The following is a 27192-nucleotide window of genomic DNA, read 5'->3' on the forward strand; positions in this document are numbered from 1 at the left end:
CCTCCATGGTGAGTTTTTTTTACATGGGTTTTGGAGAATTTAGCTCAGGTCCCCCAAGTCATCTCCCAGACCTTACATCCAGCATTCTTACATGGGCTCTGAAGATGAAACTCTAGTCTTTGTGTTCTCGGGGCAGGTTATCTACCAACCAAGCAAACTCCTAACCCCTTTAATAAAGAAGTAACAATTTACTCCTCTAAAGCTTCTTAGATGGAGTTGATCTCAAAAAAAGATTCCCAGATCTTCCTTGAAGCAGTTGAGGTGAACAAACTGACAGGCATTCTCCCATGGCAGCTGACTCTTAGGTCCCAGTGGCTAGGATCTCTGTGCCGGCTGAACACTCCTGGCCACGTGAAAGAGGGGTGTACCCATTACCGGGTCACCCCTCCACCTAGCCAGAAAACACCTGTGCTTCCACATGAACTTCCATACGACCCTAATATCTGTCCAGTTTGTCTAAGGTTCGTTCATTATTCTGGACTCCACTGAGAGTTCTTCCGGATATTCCACACCCACGAGGGCCTGATGAAGGACAGCTCTGATGCCCTGACTCTACCCCACATCATCAATAACCCAAAATAATGTGGATTGGGGGGGTTACTTTTTGCCAGTGTCTACAAACCTTACTGTCTGGCAGAAGCTCTCAGCCTCTTCCCCAAGGTCCCGTGAACTAGGGGCCCAGATGTGGCAAATTAGAAACTGTCAAACCTCAGTGAACAGAGCCATAAACATCAGGCCTCCTTCTTATGTGGTGCCCATTTCGGGGTTTTGAGCATCAAACAGATATGAGTATTTCAAATAATATTGGAACAGCTATATCAGTTTATTGTAATTTTATCATAGTTATGATTAGCCATCTCAAAATGGTACTTGTTGCTCTCAGATATGAAAATAATAAGAAAAGCCACATTAATTTAACTATGAACAAGTAAGGGACACTAAGATGGCTGCCAGCTTCCCGCCACTCTCCATCCCTGCACCTCTGTCTGGGAGCTGATCCTGACTACAGGGTCTTCTTGTGGATTTTCTGCTTGATTTCAAACTTGAATAGTGAAAAAAAAATAAGGAAAAAGTCTTTATAATTAGACACCAACCTAAAAAACCCTGGGCTGAAGAATGGTAACTGAAAATGTCAAGCAACTGGTGAGAGAAGAGGCCTCCAGCACTTACTGGGTGCCTTCTCCATGTTCCACAGAGTACAATTCAAGGCTTAGATGCTGGGTGTCCCTGCTTCTCAAAGGAGAAGAACCTGAGGCTCTGGGAGGTACAGGGATCTGTCTAAATCCACAGTGGGGGGAGCCAAGCCGCAAGGCTGTTAAGCTCCCAGAAAGCCACATTCTTCTCAGAGCAGTGCCCAAGAGGTTCCTGACATTTAGACAGAAGAAGTGGAATTAGGGTGTGAAGGCATTCGGCTTCAGCTGGCAAATCTGCACATGTGCACCTCCATCTAGAAGAAAATTCCTAGAGAAGACTTTAAGGAAGAAAGTGGGAGCATGAGGCCCTGGGTTGAGGCGCGGGGCATGTCTACAGAGGAAATGATCCAGGAGATGACAGGAACCTGGGTGGAGAGCATCCTACAGAATGAAGAAACCTCATTTTCAAGCTGCTCAAAGTGGTGCTGGCTGGCAGCCCACACCCATCAGGCCTCTGGGAAATTGTCCTCAGCTCAGCCCAGGCCTCAGTCTGTACTCAGCTTACACCCAACCTGCATGCTGCAGTCAGGGACTGGTGTCCACTGTGTCCTAAGTTCAGTCCCACGTGTCATTGTGGGGCAAATGCAATTGCATCCCGGAGTCAGTGGCTTTTATGCTGGGGACCAGGCCTTCCTGAGGTTGTACCACAGCTCTCTTTGCCCTTGGCTGTTCCTGCTTCCTTCCCTGCACCAGAGAGTGCCCAGGAGAGGCTCTGTGTGAGGGATCTCAGGCCTGGCTTTCTGGTGAGCCTCCCTACTACTGCAGAGTCAGAGAAACCATTAAACAAAGGGATCAGTCTGAACTTGCTTACATCCTTAGGACATAAGCCCTTGTCATCAGCTCCCAGTCTTCTGAAGAGGTAACTGGCCTTGCTGAAGATTTGGCTGGACCGTAGTGGGGAAAATCGATATAGAGGTTAGATTGTCACACTAAGTGACTGTGTTACAGAATAGGGATGAAACAGACAGAAGCTCAGAGGACGAGATCTTCATAACACCCAGGAATCTAAGCTTCAAACGACCATAAGCATGGGCTGAGGTTCCAACTGAAATTGCCTACACTGGAGTGGTAGGGACCAGTTGTATGTGGCAAACCTTGCCTCCATAGGAAAGGTCAAGTCATTCCTGACCAGGGGAAATAGACACAGCAGGTAGGACATGGATGAGTCCATCCCCGTGGAGGAGATGGGCCCCTCTCTGGATTTCAGGAGCATTTGCACCATTGACAAGACAATATGGCATTCATCGCTGATCTGTGTATGTATATATATGTGGGCATGTGTGTATGTTCTATGTGTATGTATGTGCATACATGTGTGTTCTATGTGTATATATGTGCACATGAGTGATCTGTGTGTATATGTGTGCACATGCGTGTGTTATGTGTGTATATATGTGCACATGTGTGTGTGCTCACACATGTGTTGACCATGACTTTGGGTGCCATTCCTCAGGTTCCATTCACACACACACACACACACACACACACACACACACACATATATATACATATATATACATACATACACATATATATATATGTATGTATATATATGACAGCCTCTCTCACTGGCCTATACCTCACCAAGTAGGCTAGGCTAGTTCACCCATACACCCTGGGGATTCTCCCATGTCTGCTTTTCCAGCACTGGGTTGCAAGAACACACCACTATACTCACCTTTTGAAACAACAACAAACAATAACAAGAAAAAAATGACTTTTTTTAACCAAGTTGGCTACCTCTCCAGTTCCCACTTACTTCCAACCTTTTGAACCCCACTTTCAATTATCCACTTGCCTTCACAGATCATAAGTTGTCTGTTGTTTGTCCATAGCTAATGCCTCACACCCAACAAACTCTCGAGAGAAGAGTAATTAATTGGTCCCAGCCCTTAAGACAAGACAAAGAGGTCTGACAGGCTCCTGGAAGGGTCTCTTGCCCTTCATGCATATTCAACACTCTCTCTCTTTAAACAAGGAGCCCTCATTTGCTGGTGACCAAGTGCTATCTGTAAGCTTCGTTGTTTTAACATTGAAGTGCTAGTTTCAATCAGTTGTCCCCTCAGAGTTGCTCCATGGCACCTGCCTTTTATTAAAGAAAGGGAATGCTGGAGATATACCTAACATCTCTCAGATCGGATTTGAAACCCCAATGAAAAGAACCATAGCTTCGACTGTTTCTCTACTGAAGGGTTATTTCAATCAGTGAGACAGAACTGGCTTTATTCATAGAGCATTGAAAATGCTGAAATAGTAAGTTCTTCACACACACACACACACACACACACACACACACACACACAGAGAGAGAGAGAGAGAGAGAGAGAGAGAGAGAGAGAGAGAGAGAGAGAGAGAGAACGCCCTGCACAAATGAGATGCTATCAAACTACATACTGACCCAGGAAAACATGTGGACGGGGACAGAGTGTGAGAGCAGAGCCAGCCCTGCCTGTCAGCTTTAGATGAGGTTCCACCTCCCCCATTCTCATCACCAACCCAGTGGGGTTGCCATGTGCTAACAACCACCAAGTCAGAGTGACCAGGTGCCAGAGCCAGTTTCCGGGTACATAAAATTCTCATGGAAATAACAAGGCTCCCTAGAGTTCCTGATGGCCCTCGCCTTCCGTGACACCCAGCGCTCTTCCCATCTCCCCTTGGCAGTGCTTACCAGCATTGGTGTTCAACCAGATTTAACCAGACTCTCAGGCATCTTGATATGCAGCCCGCCACTTCTGAGATGTCAGACAGTGGGAAAGTTTTAGAACTTTGCAAATGCCACCTAATTACTGATATGACAGGGTGGCCGCCCCACCTCATGTGTGGACAGCGTGAGTGACATGCAATAGCGGATGTCTGCTTTAGTGCACTCCCCGCACAGAGGAAAAGGTCAAGAGCAAGCCTCATTCCACATCACACTGCCACGGCTTTGGTTTGGCTCAGAACCTGAACTGACACCAGGACAAACCTTGTGTCCTCCTTGGGGCAAACATTTTCTTAACGAGTGTGCTGCTCAACGGAGATGCTTACAAGCCATTGCCGACACCAGGTACCATGTATCAAGCTACTGAGGACAGTAAGGGCTGTGGGCTTCTCACTTTCAGTGTGACCTTCCTCTGCTAAGGTCTTATTGTGATCAAAAGTGAAGGAACAGTTTCAACAACATGTGAATCAGCTACTGGATGCTGAACCAATTACTGCATTTGACCTCAGTGTTGCCTGTGGAATCTTCTCATGCCTTCTACAGCCTCTGAAGAGTTGACTTCAGCCCTCTCTGCCAGGGCTGTTTTCTGACCTTGGTAAGATATCTCAAAAGGTTGACAGGCAAGTTCAACAATGAAAGCACCAGAAATGTATTAATATTTTCTCCTTCCCTCTCTCACACGTGCCCTCACACAGCACTTAGGGAAGACTGCCATCTGGGGAAGACACCTAAGAGGACGATGAAGCAGTGTGGGGCACTGGGAAGTGCACACACTGTTCCAGCTGTGCTTGCTCAGGTACAGTGACGTGTGCAGCCCACTGGGAAGATGGCTCAGTCAGTGCAGTACTTGTTGCACAAACGTGAGGAACTGCGTTCCGATCACCAACACTGACGTAAAAAGTCACTTGTAAATCCAGTGCTGGGGAGTCAGAGACAAGCTGAGCCCGAGCGCTTTTTGGCCATTCAGTCTAGCCATATTGATGAGCTCCAGGTTCTGTGAGAGATCTTGTCTCAAAAAACAAGGTGGTCTCTGCCTAGCTCAGACCTTCAGGGCTTCTCCGTGGCTTCTCATTATCAGGTTGAGTCTTGGTAGAGTAGACCTAATCCCTAGAAATCTCACTTTATGATAGTGGAGGCTGCTTCTACTGTGTCTAGGCACTAAGAGCTCTCTATAACTCTAAGAGCCTGACAAATCCTAGCAGTAAAGCCAGTTTAGCCTCCGAATTTCCTAGGTGGCAGGTCCCTTTAACATAACACTCAGAACTAGATGCTTTGGGAACAAATACTAGTGAGGTGCCAGGCTCTAACTCTAAATCTACCTCTCCTTATAATTCAAAGGGGGAACAAAGGAATTCAGAAGCACAGGTTCCAACATGTGTCAAACTCTTCATCATCTTAGACCCCTATCCACTGTCCTAGTCACAGTCACAGTCCATGATGTAATGGTAACTCCACCTACAAGATGTTTTAGAAAAGGAAATACAGACACAGACAGCAGATGGATGCTGCCAGGGACATGATATGATGGAAGGACCTGACCCACAAAGGAGACACCAAGAGGGAACTTGGGAGAAGACCACACTGTTCCTTAATCTTGATTGTGCTGTCAAAACTGATAGAACTATGAACTTAGAAGTGTGAATGGCAATGGGATTTTATATCTTATTTTATATTTTATATAAGTAAAAGCAGTGCTAATGCCCAAACTCATAGACCTGTATGCTAAAAGGGGCTCAGAGGTTCCACTGTATATCAATTACACATCTTCCTTATTAAAATAAATTCAAAACAAGTATATTTTAAGCCCTAAAAATTTGAGTGTCATAACAAATATATTAATATGAATATATATTTTACATGTCATTTGACTTTTATTATGACTTGTCATTGGCAACAAATGTCTCCAACTTGGATGTGACATGACTCTCCAGACAGTTTCTTACAAGGCGAGTTCTGACCCAGGAGTGGCAATTCCAGACAGCCTGCATTTGTCACAGCTTCCAGGTGATGCTCACGCTTTTAGGAGGTCTGAGACACTAATGAGACCATTGGATGTGAAAAGCTGAGTCTAGGAGAAGAGCCTATGGGTACACAGAATTGAGTGTGTAGGATGCCACCAAAATGTCTAGCCTGGGTCAAATAATCATGAAACACTGAATAAATGAGAGACATCTTACAAAACTGTCTTGTATACTCTCAAAATGGCAATGTCATGAGGACAAAGAATGGGTGTAGAACAGCTCTATCATAAATGTCAGTAGTGACAACTGAATGCCATGTGTGATCCTGGCTTGTAGTCCAGATCAACAGTAAACCAGGAGCTGGGGAGATGATGGCTTTTAGTGGGTAAAAGTATTTGCTGTATAGCCTGGTGGCCTGAGTGCTCCCCAGAACCCAGGTATACAGCTGGATGTGGCACATCTGTCATCCCAGCACCCAGCGCCAGAGAAGACAGGAAGCAGGGACAAGAGAACCCTCTGGAAGGCCAGATCACCATGAGTACAAAGCTTGGCAGAAACAAGAAAGCCCCTGCCTCAACAATGTGGAAGACAAGAGCAGTTTCTTGACCTCCACATACAAAAGATGGCACCTGTGGACCTGCACTCACACACAATTTGCTCATGTACATGTATGTGTGTGTGTGTGTGTGTGTGTGTGTGTGTGTGTGTATGTGTGTGTGTGTGTGTGTGTGTGTGTTTCTCCACAGCCAGCCTGCTTACTTCTCTTTTTAAAGTACACATGTCCATCTCAAGAGCATACCCCCCAAAACCTGAACATAATCTCCACCCTGAGTCAGCATCCCAAGGGTTCAGCTGTAGAAATAATGCTACCACTTTGCAGACCAGGAAGTTGAATCTTAGAAAATACTGACTATGGCAGCATGGTGGTCCACACCTATAATCCCATCATTCAGGAGATGGAGGCAGGAGGATAGTGAGTTTCAGGCCAACCTGGGCTATGATGTAAGACCCTGTCTCAAAACAAATCAAAACCAAACCGAGCAAAGAAAGAAACTCACTCAGCAAAGGTCAGAACCCACCCTTCTCTTCACCTCTCTAAATCCCACTCCTCTGTGAAAGCCGCAGCAGGTTTCCACTTCTCTCTGAAGCCTCCTCACCTTCCTTGCTGACCGTGTTTAGTACCTGCTCTCGGTCCCAGCAGACTGCCCTTAACCATCACCTGTGTTATAGAACCCCGTGCTGCTGTCCAGCCTTTGACTTGACATTTGACACTTTATAAACACTATGACCTCTCTGGGGACACACATCACTCCTTGTTCTCTTCTGGGTTTTCACATGTGTATCACTGTACAGTGAAGGGACAGTAGGGTTCCCCGCTCTGACTGGGTCCTAAGTCTGAGAATCTGGGTAAATACAGCATTTTCAGAAAATGCACTGCTCTGCAGCCTCAATTTCTTTCTGTCTGTCTATCTAGGCCTCTTTCTTCCTTTTCTTTCTTCCTTTTTTTCTAGAATGATATAGGGCCTTATGACATGGATTCTAAGGGGACAGTAGGTTTTTCCTCCAAAGGAGCAGCTCTATCCAAGTGGTAGAGGCTTGAACTGCACTGGTCCATATTAAAAGGCAAGCCACAAAATTACTAGTCACATTTAGTCAAGAACTAAGGAAGACCAAATCCCAGCACAGAGAAGGGAAGTGCTCACAAGGTCCTCCCTTTAACCAAGAAGCTATCTGCAAATGACACCTGCGGGGTGTCAAAAGAATGGTGCTTGGTGAACCCTGCCTTGGGGAACTAGGAGAGAGGCTCCAGGAAAACAGGTGGAGGGCCTTTTCCCTCAAGTGCATTTTGTTCCCTGGATTGTTCTTGGACGTGATTTCGTGCCTCCTACGACAAACATTTACATTCAATTTATAAGACATGCTTATTCTTGTTGGATGTCGGAACAGTACCCTGAATCTGGATAGGGCCGTCTGCCTCACTTTCATGCTCTCCCAGAGTAATCTATAGCATGTGCCAGGCATCTGTGTTTAAATTGGTCTGTCCTGAGAAAGTTCTGGGAAAGGACTGCTCTGTTAACATTTAGTAAGTGCTCACTGGAGTTTGTTTACATGTTTTTCTGATCATGTTTTCTTGAACTCAATCAACCTTTCTTGGATCATTGCTTTCTTTGTTACATTCGTGTATAAAAGTCCACTGAAACTGAAATAAAGTCTGCAGCATTTTACTGTAGTCCACCCTATTCTTTTTGGTCCTCAAATCCCACGTCTCCCAGACAGATCTGCATAGGTTGACGAATGTCAACTCTGGGAGAGGAAAAATCAAGTTTCTCCAATGGAGTGTCATTGGGTATTTCAACCACATTCAAGGGTGAGCCCTGTGCCCAGAAGTGGCTGACCAACACAACACTGACTCCATGTTTTTTTGTTTTTTTTTTTTTGTTTTTTTTTTTTGTTTTTTTTTTTTTTTTGTGTGTGTGTGTGTGTGTGTGTGTGTGTGTGTGTGTGTGTGCGCGCGCACTTTTTTGTTTTGGTATTTTTTTTGTGTTTTGTTTGTTTTGGCTTTATTTTATGGGTTTTTTTTGAGAGAGAGAGAGAACATATGAAGTTGGGTGGGTAGGTAAGAGGGGAGGCTCTGGAAGAAGTTGGGGGAGAGGAAAGAATACAATCAAAATATATTATATGCAAAATTTTTAAAAAGTCTAAAGAAGAAAACAACCTATCAATAATAAAATAACTAGAATGTACTTTGGTCAGTTCAGTCTGAAAAAGCCTCTTTGGTTTCAGTTATTTGAAGCATCTTTCAATATGCTAGGTAATGGGACATTGTGTACATTGCAAAAAGTAATGAAATCTTAAAGAACAAAAACCCTCATGACCATATTAATGTTCAAGAGTGAAATAAGTTAGTTATTGTTCTTCTCTTTAAAGATCATCAATTGAGAGATTAGTAAATCTTTCTCTTACATCTTTCTCATGAGGAGAGATAGAGGTAGGAAGATATTGGAAAATGAGTCCCAAGTCTCCCATTTCCAGTTCCTGGGACTCAATTGTTGTCATGGTAACTGTGTTACCCTGTCAGCATCCTATTGTAGGCAGAACTCACAAACAATGAGCATCTAAGCATGCTTATAGCTTTCTGTTTGGAAATAATTCAGCAAGTTTTCTTTCAAACAGTGGTCTGGATGATACAATATATTGCAAGGGCAATTCATAGGCAATATGACTGGGAAATGATTCTCCCTCATCTTCCCTAATTATTATTCATTTAGGTAATAGGTTTCAGAGGGCAATTCCTGAGTTAGAATATTGGTAGTATGGGCCAGCAAAACACACAGTTCACAGGCCAAATCCACCCCCTCTCATGTTCATGCATCCTATGAGTTAGGAATTGTCATATTTTTAGTGGTTGGAAAAACAAACTGAACCGGAGACACAGCTCACTGGAGGCCTTGTCCTTAACATGCTCAGGTCCTGGATTCAATCATCAGCACCATAAAAAGAGAAAAATAAAGAAAAGAATAATCATTGTGAGGCCTGAAAATTATACAAAATTAACATTTCAGCCTCAAAATAATGTGGCCTAGAGATACGGCATGTACAATTATTGACATATTGCCCACGGTTGCTTTCGTGCTGTAAGAGCTGAGTTATTGTAACAGAAACTGTAGGCTTACAAAGCCTAAAAACATTTACTACATATTCCATTGTGGAGAAAGGGTGCCGGGCTCCATCCTACAGACATGGACTGTATGGGAGGAGTTAGACTAGGAAGCTAAGCATCTCTTGTCACAAAATCTGTCACAGGAGCTTGGGGTGGAGATCCAGGCATTTTCTGGCCAGTGTTCCTGATCCCAACTACCACTGCATACAGTTTTATAGTAGAGGCCAATTGGAGTGTCACCTGTTTGAACATCGTGTTCCCCCAAAACACACAGTGAAAATTAGCCCCCAGTGCCATCATACAGAGAACTGGGCCCATCTGTGATCCGATCAGGTTATAGAAATTCAACTGTCATGAAGAAGTTTAACAAGTTGATAAAATGTCTGGAGGGAACAGGCTAGGCCCCTTTTTGCCACTCTGTCCCTTCTGCCATATGAGCTTCTTGCACTTAAGGTGCCATCTGGGAAGCAAAAACTGACCCTCACCAGACACTGAACAGCTAGTGTCTCAATCTTAGACTTCCACACTCACAATAAACTTATATGTTTATATAGGACCAGGTTTCAGGTATTATTCTATAGAAACACAAAAGGACTGGGATAGAATTTATTTCCTAGATGTGTCAGGTAACAGCTATCTAAACATGTGGATGCAGCTTTGGGACATGGTAACAGGTAGAGGCTAGACTGTAAAGTGCGATTCTGATGAAGGACCAGAGAAGAAAGCTGCAGAGAGCCTCAGGCTTCTCAGAAATTGTCTAAGTGGTCATGAACAGAGTACTGAGCAGGAGATGGGTAGTAAGGACTGATCCAATGCCAACCCAGAAGGAAGCTGCTATTGGAAACTAGAGGAAACGCTACCCTCATTATAAAGTGGCAAAACCCTTGGATGAATTGTATCCATGTTCAAGTACATTAGAAGGAAGAACTTTTTTGGTGATAAACAAGCATATTTGGAAGAAGAAATCTCCAAACAAAGTGTGATGATGGAGGGATGCTTTCTCGGGACTGCTTATAGGAAAATATGAGGAGAGAAAAGTTAACTAAAAATGGCATTTCTGAGCCTGTTTATAAACAATAAAAAAGTATGTTTGGGAGAGAATACCAATGGCATACCCAAACAAATATTTGGTAAGGTTTGTTTGAATACTAGGAAGCTGAATGTTACTCACCCAAACCATGGAAAAATGATCCCAAAGGCATCATATAGATCTTCCAAGGTTTATCCCCAACACAGGGTCCCAGGGTCTTGAGGGATAAATGGGCTCTTAGGAGAAGCCAGACCTCACAGAACTTCAGGCTTGCTGCCCAGTACTGACTCAAGTTTCTGCTTCATGTATTTTGGCACATTGTTTCTCAGCTCAAGTGGACCCAGCTGTAGCTTAGGCCATAGCTTAGGCCACTGCTCTGGTAGGAACACACTATAACCTCTGGCACATCTGTGCCATGCTAACTCTTCAGGTACACAGAGTGTAGATCTATGGAAAGGAGAAATAGCTACCTCCACCTAGATTCAAAGTATGTACTGAAGAGCCTTCAAGTTCAGGCAGAGAATTGTCTGGGTAGGGCTGATACATGTGGCACCCACTAAGGTAGCACCTAGTGGAACTGTGGGGCTAAGGCCACTCTAGCACTAACAGCATGTGAAACAAGTCTGGGAAAGTTGGAGGTAGGAGACTCCAGCTTCTGAAAGCTGTAGCATGGTCCTTTCCACCCTGCTATCTCTAAAAGATGAGAGTTGGAGTCACAGATTATTCTTAAGCCTCAAGATTTACTTTTATTGGACCAAGGAAAAAGTTCAGTTAGTCAGCAGATCACTTTGCACGATGCAAGGACCTCAAAATCCACCCCCCCCCAGGACACATGCTAAAAAATCCAAGTGTGATGGTGGGTGTTTATAATCCCGGCATTGGGGAGGTGGAGACAGGGGGATCCCTGGGACTTGATCTTCAAATAGCTTAGCCCACATAGTGAGCCTCAGGCCAAGGAGATGCCTACCTCAAAAAATATGGCAGACGGTGCTTGAGGAGGACACACACACACACACACACACACACACACACACACACATACACACACACACTTTACTTTTTGGTCTTGTTGGATTTGAGATTACTTGGGGCCAGTTACCCTGACCTCTTTGGCATTCTTTCCTTCTGAGATGGGAAAGTCTCTTAGGCCTGTTGCATCATTGTTTTGGAAGCACTTCATACCTTTACTTTCACAGTGCCAGAGCTGGAAGGGATAGGGCCATAGGGTTCCTGTGGTGAATGAGATTAAGGTCTTTATAAAAGATGTGCCACATAGTGCTTCTGCCCTTCTGTCAATCACCAGGAGAGGATGAAGTGATAAGGTACCATCTTGGAAGCAGAAATGCCCAATCATCACCAGAAAAGGGAACTGCTGGCACCTTGACCTTTGTCCTCCCAGTCCCCACAGTTAGACTTTGTACTGCTTATAAATTACCTAGTTTCAGGCATTTTGTTCTAACACTCAAAGGAGCTAAGACATCATCACACAGATCGATCACACATTTGGTGGTTGTGCTTTAGTGCCGCGTCCTCTGGGGACAGACAGCACACTACTTACTCCTTCATGTGTTTCATCTTGGTCCTGGCCATTGCACTGTTGAAAACGGATGGTCTGGGGGACATGTCCACAGCCACACTGGTAATGGTCCTTGTGTCTGAAACAGCAATGCACAAGCCTTATTGACGTCATCAGAACTCCTATAACCTCAAGGTGACATTCAAGGGCAATCAGAGAAGAGAAGCTAATTCACCTTTACCACAGGTAATGCTACATTAATTAGAGAGTAATTCAATTATCACATGCACATTAATGAGATTTATTTCAAATGATATGAGTTTTTACAGTTCTGAGCTGTACGAAGATTTCAACCACGAACCCTCTCTCAGAAATCTGTTTAAGCACAGTGTAGTTATTTAAAGGATGAGTTTTTATATTAGAAAACTCTATACTACCTATAGAGGCAAAATTCTGGGGAGCTTTGGGTCAGTCTCTCTTAACAGTTGTGCTATCCATTTAGCTAACAGGGATGTCTGCTAATGAGCACACCTTTCCCTGGAGCCCAACCTCACACTTGGCCATTAGCTCTTCGTTGCAATGAAAAGCAGAATGTTGACTGGGGTCACCTGCAGCCCTGGGTCCAGCAGAATGGAGGGGGTCAGAGCTGGTGCAAAGGTAAAAGAACTGTTAAGGAAAGGTGAGATATGACAAACTCTGCTGGGACACTTCTTCCCGAGAGACCCCAGAGACCCTTACAAAACACTTTAGGATGGAGAGATCCTGGAACAGCACACCTTCCCACTGAGAAGCTGAACCTGGACGGGGGAGATGGCTCAGTGGGTAAGAGCACTAGCTGCTCTTACCGAGGACTAGGCTCAGTCCCCAGCACCCACGTGGAGGCTCCATCCATGTGTGACTCCAGTTCCAGGGAATCAAACACCCTCTTCTAGCACCTAGAGACATGAAGGCATGAAAGTGGGGCACACACATCCATGCAGACGAAACACCCACACACATAAAATAAAGACGAAAAGTTAAGTAGTTGGACCTGGCTCACGGGCGGGGCAAGGGCTCTGTCCATCTATAGAGTGGGGCTCCCCAGTCAGCCACACTGCTTTGTCTCCATGGAGCTAGGGGAGAAATTCTGTTTCCTTAGGATGTTGCTTACCCATTGGTAAAACTCTGTGTACTCATACTCACTTACCAGTTACATCCATGGAAAGGCCCAGGCTGTGAAATTCCTGCTCTTTTCTCAGCGAGCCTTATGTAAATATGACTGATTTGACAGCAACTCGATGAGGCAAGGACCAATGGCTGTTTTACATAGCAGGAAAACTATTTTTGTTCATATTTTAAAGTGTAAAAAGAGATAAACGCAAACCCTAGTTTTGCTAGGATGTATTCCGCATATATCCACTTTTGGATAGATCCGGAGGGCATGGGCTCTGCCCTTCTTGTTCTTATAGATTTTGTTGAGATGACATTTATCCTGCATAACTTTGTGAGCCTCGGCTCTTTCCTCAGGATAGATCCCTGGATACAAAATTATTGGCTCTCCGGGCATGAACTTTGAAGAGGGCACATTCCAACTAGAGAAACAGCCTCTCTGTCCTTCCTGGTCCCTGACCACATGCCTTCACGTTACAGTCACAATCAATGACAACTGATTGCTGCCCTCTCTTTTTCCTCTGCCACAGCAGCTTCCTGCCAGCTCTCATCTTTCCATCAGCCCTGGCCAGGCCAGACACTTGTCCCCAGGCAAAGCTAGGGGTGGGAAAGAGGAAGGCTTAGGAGTTCACTTCACAAAAGTGTAGGACTTTCTTGCACCTGAAAAGTTACTAAGCACGTCACAAGTATGTTCCAGGTGAGCTCAAAAAATCAGTTCTGCCAAAAGTAAGAGGTAAGCTCCTTTGCCCTCTTCAGGAGAGGGCTAGCAAGTCCTGAAGGCTTATGTAGCTAAAGGTCAAAGCAATTTCCAGGAGCTCCATGGGTTATTTCAAGCTGACCACTCTTGGCGCTGCTGGGAGGGATGCTAGCTTTTAAGTCCAGAGGTAGAGAAGGGGACAAAATGATTTAAAGCTGCAGGGTGGGCAAAACATGGTGCTCGGTAAACAAATCCTTCTCCGTGCTTCTTACTGGGCAGTCTTTTCTCCTCTCCACCCTGCTCTGTGACAGGAACAGTGGTAGTTTTATGTTAAATAAAGAAGACGACACATTTAACAATCATGGCAGAAATAATCTAGGTATCCTATAACCAGTCACTGAATCCCGAATGCTAATTTGATGTGACTTGCCCAGAGCTCCTGTTTTAAAATGCACATTTGTAAGAAATAGGTCCAGATAGAGCTGGGGATTCCATATTTCTAATAAGCATCCATGTGGTGGTAATGCTACTGGTCATGGGGTACATTCTGAGTAGCAAGGCTTTTAGACTAAGCTACATGTTGGGGTCCAGGGCAACATGGCAACACAGGACTCCTTATTCAGAAAGCAAGCTAGAGCTGTTTTCTTCCTTCCGCAGCACCCTCTGGGCCCATCATGGTATTTTATTTATCTTTCTATTAAAATTTTCTTTTACTCTTTTTAGCTAAATATTTAATGTCCCTTTTTCTCAGGAATTATTGACATTCAGAGAGGTCTGGGAGTCCCTCTGGTCCTGACTCTATTCTACCCACACCCAAGTCCTCTGAAAATGGTGACAGTAATCATGAGGCTGGGTTCAGGGAGTGGCAGACCTGTCTTCCCAGGGAGGTAGACTGAGGAGAGCGAGCGTATAAGCAAGACTTTTAAAACTCTGCCACACGTTTCATGGTCCCACCAGATTTCACTCACAAAACACACATCCAAAGATAAAGTGTCATTAATGTGTGGCTCCCACCTAAACCTGGGGTCCTGTGTAACTGCATGCACCCCCCCCCCACACACACACACAAACAGGGGCCCCAGTAGTGGAGTTCTTTCTTAAAAGTTTTTTTAAAACCGGAACAATCTTCATTGTCTATGTTGGTTTTTAAATTAATTTTCTCTTAATAGATTTCAAGAGAAGTTTCATACAAATAGAAAATAGTATGTGTGAGACAAACACAAGTGTCAGATGCAGTTGCAATGTCAAGAGTTTCTAGAGATAGCTAGAGCCTCTCCCTTCTCTCGGGGTCTTGCATTATTGATCAGGAATAACATTCTTACTTGCTTTGGACTGACCTTTGTTTTGGCTTCACGTTCACCGTTTTTCTAAAGTACAATGTTTGTATATAATATATATGATGCTGTAAGGCACGGGGAATGCAGAGAAGTATATTGAGTGTTGTGGGAAAAAATGCTCACCTGTAAGGACCACAGCTGCTATTCCAGCTCTCCTCTCCCCAGCTACACTGCCCTCAGGCTTCCTCCCTGAGCTTCAGACTCCTCACTTTCTACTTAAGTGATTTCATTAGCTGAGAGCCTTCCCTCACTTCTGTGAACAGGTGTAGGACTTGGGTACAGTCACAGAGCTTATTACAGAAGAGGCTCTGAGCAGCGGCAGGAACCAGTGCACAGAGACAAGTGGCTGAGAGTAACAAGTGTCCCGAGCATTACATGACTGTAGGCAAAAGCATCGTGAAGTCTCTTTTCTCTCCTGCGAAATACGAAATGATGAGGATTATAACACCTGCCACACCCCATGGAGATGTTTTGACAGTGAGGTGAAAATACAATGATAGGGAGAAGCATTTAGCAAGCAGAAGCTGTGCTTGCAAAGCTCAGTTCATAACAATATTATCAGGATTCCTCCCACTCCTGTGGATGCTCCCCGGCAGAGGTATCTTCCCAGTGGAGGTGACAGCTTGATGGTACTGACATTTTACCAGAAGAGAAAGATTCTCCTCTCATTCTCCTTCTGAGATTTCCCTCTGCTCATTTCAGTGGCTGGACAAGTGACCTTGATCATAAAACAAGCCTGTGTGTTGCCCCCACTAACCATCCTGCACGTGGGCAGGAAAGAGCTGATGCAGGCACTGTAGGGGTGGATATTTTGTCTATGATCTCACTGAAGTGCCCAGGACATTGCTTACTCAGGAATCCTTGCAGAAGCTGCCTTTGGTGTGCTGATCTCTTAGAACACTTCCACCTAACCTCCCATAACTCTCTCCTCTTTCCCTTAAGTTCCCAAGGCATATCCAGAAATTAGCTGTTGCTTGACAGGCATCAACTTTTTGTCCAAATGTTTGTGAAACCATGTCCTCATGGCCCCTGTTTCTTCTCCTCTTTGGAATGGGAAATGATGGGATATTCATAGACCAGAGGTCTTTTTTTTTTTTTCTGAAAAGGGACAGTTAATCACTATTCTAGAATTTGAAGGCCATACAATCTCTGTCATATTTATTCAACTTTTTTTGTCCTAGCATGAATTCAGCCATAGGTACAAGTACAGGAATGAACATGGCTATGTTCCAGGGAAATTTTACTCACAAGAACAGGCAGTAAGCTAGGTTTGGCCTGCTGGCCACAGTTTGCTGACTTCGGACCTTTGACCTCAGTGATGGAGAAGCATCATGGTGGTGGCTGTAGAACTCCTCAAGACAAACACTTCATTTTACCAATGGGGAGACTGAGGTAAGGAGAACCTCTGAGACTTGGCCCAAAGTTGCGGAGTCAGAAGGGGAAGAGTTCAGGCTAGAACTACATTTGTCAGACTGTTGCACGAATCTCTAAAGGGTCTTATTAATAAAATCAAACCCGAAGCCAGGTATTGGAGTGAATGCTGGAAGATCAGAGAAGCAGAACAAGCCACAGCTACCTCACCTTGCCAATTCCTCAGCTGATCCTGTTTCCTCAGACTGGAAGCCTCTGAGTCCTCATCCAGAATGATTCTCAGCTGAACTGCTGTTAAAAGTTTAAAAGCTTAATCACGCCTTATATACCTTTCTGCTTTCTGCTCTCACTTCCTAGGATTAAAGGCGTGTTTCACCATGCCTGGCTGTTTCCACTGTGGCCTTGAACTCACAGAGATCCGGATGGATCTCTGCTTCCCAAGTGATAGGATTAAAGGTGTGAGTACCACCATTTTCTGGCCTGTATATCTAGTGGCTGTTCTGTTCTCTGACCCCAGATAAGTTTATTAGGGTGCACAATATTTTGGGGAACACAATATCACCACAGTCAGACCCCCTAAAAGAGTACTCCTTCTAATCCCCCATATATGGATTTTGATGTACTGATTTAAACAAATTCAGATCATCCGATAAAAACCCTCCTCCAAAGGCTGAAATGTGGGCAAAACATTACATCTGCCCCTCACTCCTGCCCTCCCTGGTGGCGAGCCAAGAGCTTCTTCCCAGAAGGCCCATGTGTCAGTGGGGCACCATGAAAGCTGTTCACTTTGCTAAGAGGATTAGCTGACTCAGTCTCTGGGAAGATGCTCTTCTTGAGCTTTTCCTGTGGTGATAGTGAATTTAGGATAGCAATAGAATTGCCTAAAATTGGCAAAGTAGGCTGCTGCCTTGCTTTGCTGTGTCATCCCAACATCCCAAAAAGAGAATGCATTGTTCAGAGATACCTTTGAGGAAGAATGGATGTGTTACCCCAACTGTAGACAGCCTCCAATTGTGGTCCTTTCTAGAAGAGCATAAAGCTGTCTCCCCCAAGTTGTGCTCTTCCAGGTGGTCCACATTTAATGACTGACCGTGGTAGAACAGAAAGCTGGCCCTGATGTCTTTTAGGACAAGTGGGGATCTGAGCTCCCCGTGTCTGGTGAGGGTCTGTCAGGGATGCAGCACTGCTTAGCTTCTCGTTTGCCTCATCCTGTGTCCCTTCCACTTGTGGCTTCAAGGATCAATTACACATGGATGTCCTACACAGCCCACTTTGTGTCAGAGGTTGCTTCCTGCAGAAGCTAGCCCCCTAATCATGGCAACTTAGGTTGAAGGAAGTGGGTTGGGGTGGGGAATGGAAATGGTTGTCTTGAGATTAAAAGCAATAGTAGAAAGGATGGTATGACCATTCCTATCACCCTGCACCCATTCCAGCTCTTTCAGAGAATTATGTGTATTGACATAGAATTGAAGCCACCAAATAAGAAGTCGATGGCAGCCGTGGTGCAGCAACCGTGTCAAAGCCAAGCCACATTAGGAGTCAGGGGAGGGGGAGAGAAAGCCAACAGGAGGGAAGGGGAAAAGATGAGCTAGGTGACAACCACCTCCAGTGCCTTCTACCAGGAGGGACCTGGGACACAACAGACGAGTGTGTGAATGGGGTCAGAGGGCTGTGGGTTGAATCCTGACTCTGTGACTCCATTTCCTCATCTATGCACATAAAGCTACCTGTTAGGATTATGATGAAAACTAAACAGAAGTCTCTCGTTGTGTGTCCATGTGTGCGCACTATGGTTGGTAAAGGCCAAAGAAAAATTTACACCGCTTCCCTCATCCCTAGGGCACCAGCCACCAGGCACCTTCTCAAAAACAAATAGCACCCCAGTGTCTATGCCAATACCAAGTTGTTGGGGGGAAAGTAGGTCAGCTTGGAAAAGTAAACGCGCCTGTCATCTCACAGGGGCGATGGTAAATACCAGAAGACAGAAAATGCATAAACCGTCTAGTTTTTACATGGATGTTTCCCGCTATAAACTTTCAACTGAATCTTATAGAAGATTGAAAAGAAAACAGCACTAGCTAGGGCTCTGGAAAGTCTCCTTTCCTCTTAAATGTATAGAAGTGACTTCTAAGACAAGCCTGTATCAATAAAAAGAGGAGGGAAAATCCCTGGCTTTAGATTAATGTCTTGTAATGGAGTGTGGGTACCAGTCAGAGAGAGATGAGAAAGCCAGACTGTAACTTCTTCCTCAGACAACAGCTACTGTGTGGGTTCAGTATTCTATTCTGCCAGTGTGGAGACACTTAGCTTTGAAAACAAACCCTGCTTTTCTGGAGCATTGGCTTCAATTAGCTTGAAGACTAATACAAAAACCATGCCATTATCCCCCTCTCTTTCAGTTGAAAAGAATCACTCAAGTCATCCATGTTCACTGAAGACAAGTTGGAAAACACAGAGAAAGCAAGAAGTTCAGAGAAGAAATGAACACTTCATATTTCTAGGGCACACATGTGCATGTGTGTGCATGTGTGCTTGCATCAAATATGGCCTTGCACACATCATTGTTTTTGTGACACCTTTCTTACCAATGAGTATGTAGCTACAACATCACTCCACACAGAGCTTTTTTTGAAGGTGTATTAGCCACAGTTGCTAAGCATTGATTGTGATCCCAGTTCTCTGCTATTATATGTAACTCTGTGGTAAGTGTACTTGTGTGTGTTTGTTTTTACACATGACTCTGAGATATATTTAAGTTTTTAAATACAGGTTTTCTAGGTCAGAATATTTAATTCTTCCAAGTTAGTATAATGTGTATGCAGAAAGAAAAATATATTTCTAGGTTGTGAATATCAAAATTTGAAGGTGAGGCACTTTTATCAAAACTTTGTTCAAGTTACCAAAATGTATCCAATATAAGTGTTTTTGAAGGTCTTAGCTAGCAGTGACAGCATGTCTGTCCCTGGTTTTGAATCTTGGTTGTTCCTGAAGTGTGGTCCCTGGACTAGCATCACCAAGACTAGTTAATAATAACCCAGTCCCCTGGGCTCCTACTGGGTCAGAACCTCACAGGGGAGGGCATGGAATAGCTGTCTGATGGGTCTGATGCTCTCGGCACTGTGAGAAGCACACTGGCACTTCCCATTACCCTCTCACGGTGTGTTCACTGTGTCCTGTTCGGATATGGCAACATATCTACCCATCTCAGAGCTCCCTGAAAACACGAACAACAGGCACATCTGATGCTCCCATATGCACCCTAGAAAGATTCTGTGCCAACAACGAGTCCAAACATGCTTCAAAATCAAGTGATTTTTAGTTGAGTGTAGCTTTCTGCAGATTTCTAAGTTTTCGCACTCAACAGTTCAACACTGTGATGGTGAAATCTTGATGGTCAACGTGACTGAATTGAGAGAAGGAAGAGGATCAGAAAGCACACTTCTAGGTGTGTCTGGCATGGCGTTTCCAGAAAGGATGGATAAGTGAGAGAACAAGGACATCCAGGGAAGGAGTAAGTCTTCCCTGAGTGTGAGCAGCACCCTCCAACATGCTGGGAACCTGGGCGGAATGAACGGAGAAGGGTCTCAGCCAGCACATACACATTCCACTCTTCCTGAACAAGGGCGTCTATTGCTGCTGCTCTCACAATACAGACTCCAGTGCTATCGTCTGCCTCTCCATACAGATTTGCACCAACAACTGTCCAGCTGCTTGCAGCCTTCACTTCAGACTGGTGCTAGGTCATCACCCCACCTCCCTTATTCTGAGGCTTCTTGTTTCTTGACTGAGAAACTACTCAGTTCTCAGTAGATAGTCATTGTTCAGCTATCCAGCCTCTAATCATGTAAACCAATCCAATAAACCCATGTATGTATGTTTGTATGTATGCATATGTGTGTATGTATGTACACATGCATGTATATATACATATGTATTGTGTATGTATGCACATATGTATGTATGTGTATGTATATACATGTGCCTGTCTGTCTATATGTATGTATGTGCATTTTCTATTTTTTCCATTCCTCTGAAGGACCCTAATGCATAGTACTTTTAAATAACTGGATACATTTGTTTTGCTGACTGAACCACAAGTGGTCTCAAGAACAAAGCAATTGGTCTGGTGACTCCTAACTACTAGAAAGAAGAGCTTACTATTCTCCCTTGAGAGCCAGCACAGATCAAATGGCCAGGTTAACCTGCTGACTCACAAGGGTAACTGCCACAGTCAAATAACCCAGAGGCATCATCGGCCCACCCCCGGGGCTGAGATGGATGCCAGGAAATCTGCATTCCAACTCCTCTCCTAAGCTAGATGCTGTGGACATCCAGTCTCAGCTGAGCACTTAGCTGGACAGACCCCGGGGCCATGGCTTTGGTTCTGCTGGCAGGCACTCCATGCTGGGCATGCCCCTGCCACTGCTGTGCTCCTCTGGGTAAGTGAGAACCCAGCATGGACACTCACTTCATTGTGTCAATCTGCTATTACTGCATGAAGCACCTGCTCCCTCTACAGTCAGCAGCATGGAAGGTACACAAGAAACTACCTGGCATCACATCATCCTTGGTTTCTGCAGAAGCCAGAAGAGCACAAGCTGCCATAAAACACTGCAAGGTGTCTCCCAGTCTTCCTACCTAAATTCTTTGGTATTTTTAAGTTCTCTCTTGGCAACAACAAAAGCCCTTACTGTAGCAAATATTTGACATTTTTGGCTTCATGTTATTCCCCAAATGTGGCTTAGAGAAAGAAGACGCTATTTCTTTAGGGAATAAATTAAACCAGTTCAGCAAGATGGGTCAAAGGATGAAGGCACTTACTGCCACACAAACCTGGAGACCAGAGTTTGATCCACAGAACTCAAGTAAAGGTGGAGGGGAAAAAACTGTCCACAAATTACCCTTGGCCCCCCAACATGTGCTCTGTGGCATGTGCCCACCCATACAGTAGCAAGAAATACATTTTTAAAAGAATGAAAATTATGTACCTGGACTTCCCATTATAATCACAGGCTTGATGATTCTGGCAAGAGAACAAAAAGACTGTTCTCTGATCGTGACACAGGCTGCCTGTCCCGTCCCTGAGCCATCTAGATAGGGACCGTGCTTCCTCCATTACTCTGCAGCATCACGGTTATTGTGACAAAGTTCACAAGCATTCGCAGCACACACATTCCAAGTCCAGAAGTTTTATTCTTTTAAAGTAATTGCACTTGGGAAAACGGCCACTGCTTATACTTGGGCCGTGCCTCATTTTCTGCTCTTTCTGTCCCTCTTCCTCCTTCCTAATCCCACCTAGAATCATTCAGTCTCCAGGTTACAGATGAGACTTGTTTCCCTTTCCCTGTGGAAAAAACTGAGGACAATCTGGGTCGTTTGGGTACTTTCATTTAGGGTAATTGCTGCGGGCCGCAGGAATATATTATAAGAACTCAGCTGGTTATGGCAGGGCCACTACCTGGAGGAAGCAGGGAATTCCTCCAGAGGAAGCCAAATCCCAAGGAGTTTTTGGTGTTGCTTGGCTTGTTATATATCAGCTGTATTCTGTTATGAAAGTCATGTGTGCCTTCATAGTTTTCCCAATTGACTTTTCCCTAAGAAGGGCTAACAGTGTGGACTGATCACTCTCTGGACATACACATTCCAAGTATTTATAGAACAGCCTCAGGAAAGGCTTTCTCTGGAATCAGATATCTCCCTTGGCCACTTTCAAGGACTAGCAGTAAAGCAGTCTACATGCAACTCTCCTGATTTAAGGTAAATTCCACAAGGAGACACCACCTAGGTCAGGTGCAATTCAGCTCGGACCCTCCTTTCTTACAGCCTTACTAACTTTATAGACCTCTTAACTCCTTACCTAACCGCTTCTAGGAATATTTAGATAACCTTCTGTGCTGACAGCAATGCTCAGCCAGAACCCCAGTTCAAGCCTCCCTGTAATTATCATCATTAGCAGCATCTGGCCAGGTCCATCTCCAGATGGAGGAGAATACTTTATCAGAGATACCTCTTTATTCTCTAAGAACAGACTTAACCATCCAGGCTACCTGTTTGAGAAGGCCTGGCGGATGTGCCAATTAAGATTTACTTCCTCCTTTCCCAAACCTTACCTCTGGTTCCAGATCTCCCTTTAACTATCACCAGAGGCATCTAGCTGTACACAGGTTGCCTAGCGACTGAGCACACTTTCCCCCACCCTGCAGAAAAAATGGCAGATAGCTTGGACAGATAGGAGCCACAGGAAAAAAGAAGACAGTTTTATTTTCTCCCATTGACCTAGCAACTTACAGATTCTTAACATTTTCTACTAATCACGTTTAAGACTATAGTTGAGCACATAAGATTCCCTCTTCTTAGATATTACCCGAATTTAGCCTTTAGTTAATTCATTTCCCCTTTGGTCACTTCCCTTTGGGGTTGCAAATGATAATTAATGGTTATTGCCTTCCTATGTGATTCTTATCACCCCTCCGTTTGACCCTGGAAGCCTGGCTTTATATACCAGGACTTCCAGGGCACAGGGAGTCAGAGAAGAGAAGAGTATGGGAGAACTAGACGGGTAAGAACTTGAGAGGAACAAACTGAGATGGGGAAGAACTAGATGGAAGGGCTAGAAGAGAGGACTAGAGGAACGAGATGGAAGATGAGGAAGAGCCACATGGGGAAGAACAAGATGAGGAAGAACGAGATGAGGAGAGAGAAGAAGATGGGAGGAAAGATGATATGGGAAGGAACAAGATGGATGAGAACCTAGAAGGGGCAGAACTAGATGAAGGAATTAAGATAGAACCTAGAGGGGACTGCAGACAAGTGTAGAGAGAAATCAGGCTAGAAATGAGCTAAATACGAGAGCAGAATATAAGCTTGTAACTGACTCAGAAGAATAAAGTGTACAGACTAAGGAGTTTTGTGTACATAGATTCATTTCTTCTCATCAAAGATTAATTATCAGCTGGTTGTAGATTCTTCCCAGACCCTGGAAGGGGACTTTCAAGGGGCTGGACCCTCGCAGTCCCCGATAGGTAATAATTCGTCCTTCATGTCTGAAGAAACACTAGCGTTCCATGTGAGGACCAGCTGGGTGCTCTCTGGATACTTACTGGTGTTCCATGTAAGAAGAAGGACCTACTGGGTGTTCTCTGGTATTGTTACAAGGTTTATGCTGTTCCAAATTGCCCCAAATCTAGTGCATGATACAATCCTTGAACCTGCTAGACCTCCCCAGTGTCTGGTTTTATGGATGAAGGAGAAATGCAATGCAGGTTCCAGGGAAGACTTGTGTACATTACATGAGGAGATGTTAGAAAAGTGGGTCAATGGCTATACACCAGATCCATGTTTGAAGTCCTCAAAATGATTCTAATACATGCTCCAGTGTAGGGATCACCAATTTTATCTGCCCTTGATGCTGTAACAGAGAGTAGCCTATTGAACTTGGAGTCAGAGGGGGCGCCTTCTCATTCAGGATCTCTAGAACCTACACAAATGTTGACTCCCTTACCAAGACAGTCACCAGTGATGCAGACAGGGAAAATCTGTTAACTCTGCTCTGAGTCACAGAAAAAGTCGGATCTGGAGTGGGATCAAAGTATTACCTTCCAGACTTCCAGGGCTGTACAGGGACAACTTGCCCAGTAAGTAACCCTCAGAGGACATCTCTGTTGTTCTTTCTTGTAGATGACCAAGAGACACTCCTAAGGGTTTTGTGAAAGATTCTTAATGTCCTAACACACTCAGTGGACACCTGGGTACTTCCAAAATGCATGGGCTGATGCTGTATATGAGAAGAACCATTTCAATTCACAGAACTTTCATGGTTTTTTGTTTTGTTTCGTTTTGTGACAAGGTTAATATTCTCATACATCTAAATTTGAATTATCTCTTGGATTCCAGTGACATCCTGATATGTATTAGTAGCCACAATGACTAATGTGCTCTATTATTATAGACAATTAGCTGTAGTTAGTAGTCAGAGTAAAACAAATATCAATGGTCCGAGCAATCTTGGGTTCTCACCCCTACAAGACTAAAGAAGAGATTACTTTCATTGTTTCTTTAATGACAGAGAAGTACCCAAAATCCCGAAAGTAGTCAGTTTCTTATATATAATGAGGATCGTTCTGTGAGTTCCCTCCATGAACTGGTTATTTCTGAAGCACATGATTCCATCATCTTAATACCTATAGCTATAAATCAAAGCTCCCTCCATTATGAGTAACATCCACTGAACAGACTCAGGTGTTGTTAGTTTCTAGGTGTGGGATAGAGATATTTCTCAGTGCATAGAGTGCTTATTATGTAAGCACGAGGACCTGAAATGCACAGGTCTTGGGGTAAGAGACAGGAGAATTGTTGGGGGATTTGCTGGTTGCCAGACCAGATGGAGATTTAGTGAGAGACCCTGGCTTAAAGGAATAGGGCAAAGGTTGACAGTGCAAGGCACCTGACATCCTCCTCTGACCTCACACACATGTGTGTTCATATACCATATACACAAACACTGTGATGGATAATCTCCATTGTCATTGTGACACACCTGGGAAAAAGGAAACCCAATTGAGAACATGCCTGTGTCAGACTGGCTTGTAGGCATGTTTGTGTGGCATTTTCTTGATTGTTGATTGACGTGGGAGGGTCCAGCTCACTCTGGGCAGTGCCACCTGGGGCAGGTGGTCCTGGAGGAAAAACTATAAGACTAGAATGTCTTATAACATGACAGAGAAGCTACATCTACAATACCTGAACAATACACCTGCCTAAACAAGACCTGAACAATGACAATATCAATAGACATGATAACACTAAAGGGGCTTATTTTCGCTGCACCCCCTTAGTTGGTTACCCAATACCAAGTGGTCTGACTTAAAACATACATACAAGCAACTCTAATCAGATTCAGCAGATTGTATTTATATATTTACATGTTTATACTTATATATAACTAACGAAGAAAAAGTGACCATGAATTTGAGGGAGAGCAGGGGTGGGTATATAGGCATTGGAGGGAGGAAGGGAAGAGGGAAAATTATGTAATTTCATTTTAATTACCTTTTTATTAAAAAAGAGAAAGGTAGATGACCATGAATGTGGAATCTAGCCAATAAATAGCTTTTATCCATGGTTCCTGCCTATTCTTGCTTGAGTTCCTGACTGGCTTCCCTCAATGGTGGACTGTGATCAGGATGGGTGAGCCAAATAAACCCTTTCCTCCCCAGGTTGTTTTATCACAACAGCAGAGACACATCATAAGCAAACACATCGGAAGTTACCAGTGATGAGAAGTAATTTTAGGCAGCAAACAGTTTAGCAGTTTGTTTGTGGTAAACTCTGAAATGCCTTATAACTACTTTAGGCAGATGCTCGGGCACTCTAATGCAGGAACATCCAGCTTTGATGAACTTAATCAGCCTTGCAATTAGAGAACATGGAGATGGGCTATTAGAACTTTGGAGTGTATGTAACTTTTCTCTGACAATCTAATTTAAACAAAAAGTTTAGATGATCTCTGTGAGTTCAAGGCTTGCCTGGTCTACATAGCAAGTTCCAGGACAACCAGGGCTACATAGAGAGATCCTGTCTCAAACAAACATTTAAGTTTACTATAATCTTAGTAATCAAGGTGTCCAAATGTCTTATTCCAGGCTTAAGAGCAGGTTCACTAGAGGAAAGAAACAGAATTGGTCTCTACTTTCCAATGCATTGATGATGATTTTAATTGTACATACTTATGTAAATTACTATAGCTGTTATGGGGAATAGTATGCAAGTACCTCAAAAAAACTAAAAATGGTTACGATCCAGCTATTTCACTTCTGGGTGTATATCCAAAGGAAATGCAATCAGTGTATTGAAGGAATACCTGCAAGCTCATGTTTATTCCTACGCTCATTTTAAAAAGCGACATGAGGCTAGAGAGATGGTTCCACAGTTTAGAGCACTGGCTGCTCTTGCAGAGGACCAGGGTTTCATTCATAGCACCCACTTGGCTGCTCACACCATCCCTAACTCTAGTTCTGGGTGATCTGACACCTTTTCTGGCCTTGGTGGGCACCAGCACACACATGGTACACAGACATACAGGCAGACCAAACATCCATATGCATAAAATGATTTAAAAATTTAAGTTAACTTATATGAATTCATGTACATAGTACTTTTAAAGTCCAAATTAACAATTTGAAGAAAAAAGTTTTCCTAACTAACCTGTGAGTTCCACTCCCCCAAATCAACTATATTCAACATCTTTGTGTTTTATTGTTTGCTTTTTTTTCTACATCACATGTTTATTTTAGTTTCCTGTTTTATACGATCTATGAACCTTCTACTCTTCATTGGGGAATTTGAATTTTGTTTTTTCCTTTGTCCATCTCTCTCTCCCTGTTCCATTCTCTCTCTCCTCCCTTCTTTTTTCTCTCTCTTTCCTCTACCTTGCCAATAAAGCTATACCACAAATTTTAAATAATCAAAATTTTAAATCATTATGACCAAATAAATGTCATACATACAATGTTTGTAAGTTATGTTTCCTTTCTAAGTTTTTTGTTTGTTTGTTTTGTTTTTCCAGGAGTTAATAATT

The 27192-nt window shown here is 43.9% G+C and overlaps 1 protein-coding gene across 6 annotated transcripts in view; it reads right to left on the reverse strand.

Moving 5' to 3' along the window:
* Positions 1-27192, reverse strand: part of Nek11 (NIMA related kinase 11) — a 266743-nt gene that overhangs the window by 53027 nt on the left and 186524 nt on the right. For 4 of the 6 annotated variants that reach the window (XR_009380324.1, XR_009380323.1, XM_059268513.1 and 1 more), the window contains one exon: positions 12105-12201. Coding sequence is in view for 4 of the 6 variants with exons in the window: in XM_059268513.1 (XP_059124496.1) it covers positions 12105-12201 (97 nt within the window). In the remaining 2 variants the exon portion in view is untranslated. Of the gene's footprint in view, positions 1-8763; positions 9327-11640; positions 11777-12104; positions 12202-27192 lie in introns of those variants that run through there. The other 2 variants (XM_059268515.1, XM_059268514.1) reach the window with 2 other exon arrangements.

This window comes from Peromyscus eremicus, chromosome 7 (genome assembly GCF_949786415.1).
Source record: "Peromyscus eremicus chromosome 7, PerEre_H2_v1, whole genome shotgun sequence".
Taxonomy (NCBI): Eukaryota; Metazoa; Chordata; class Mammalia; order Rodentia; family Cricetidae; genus Peromyscus; species Peromyscus eremicus.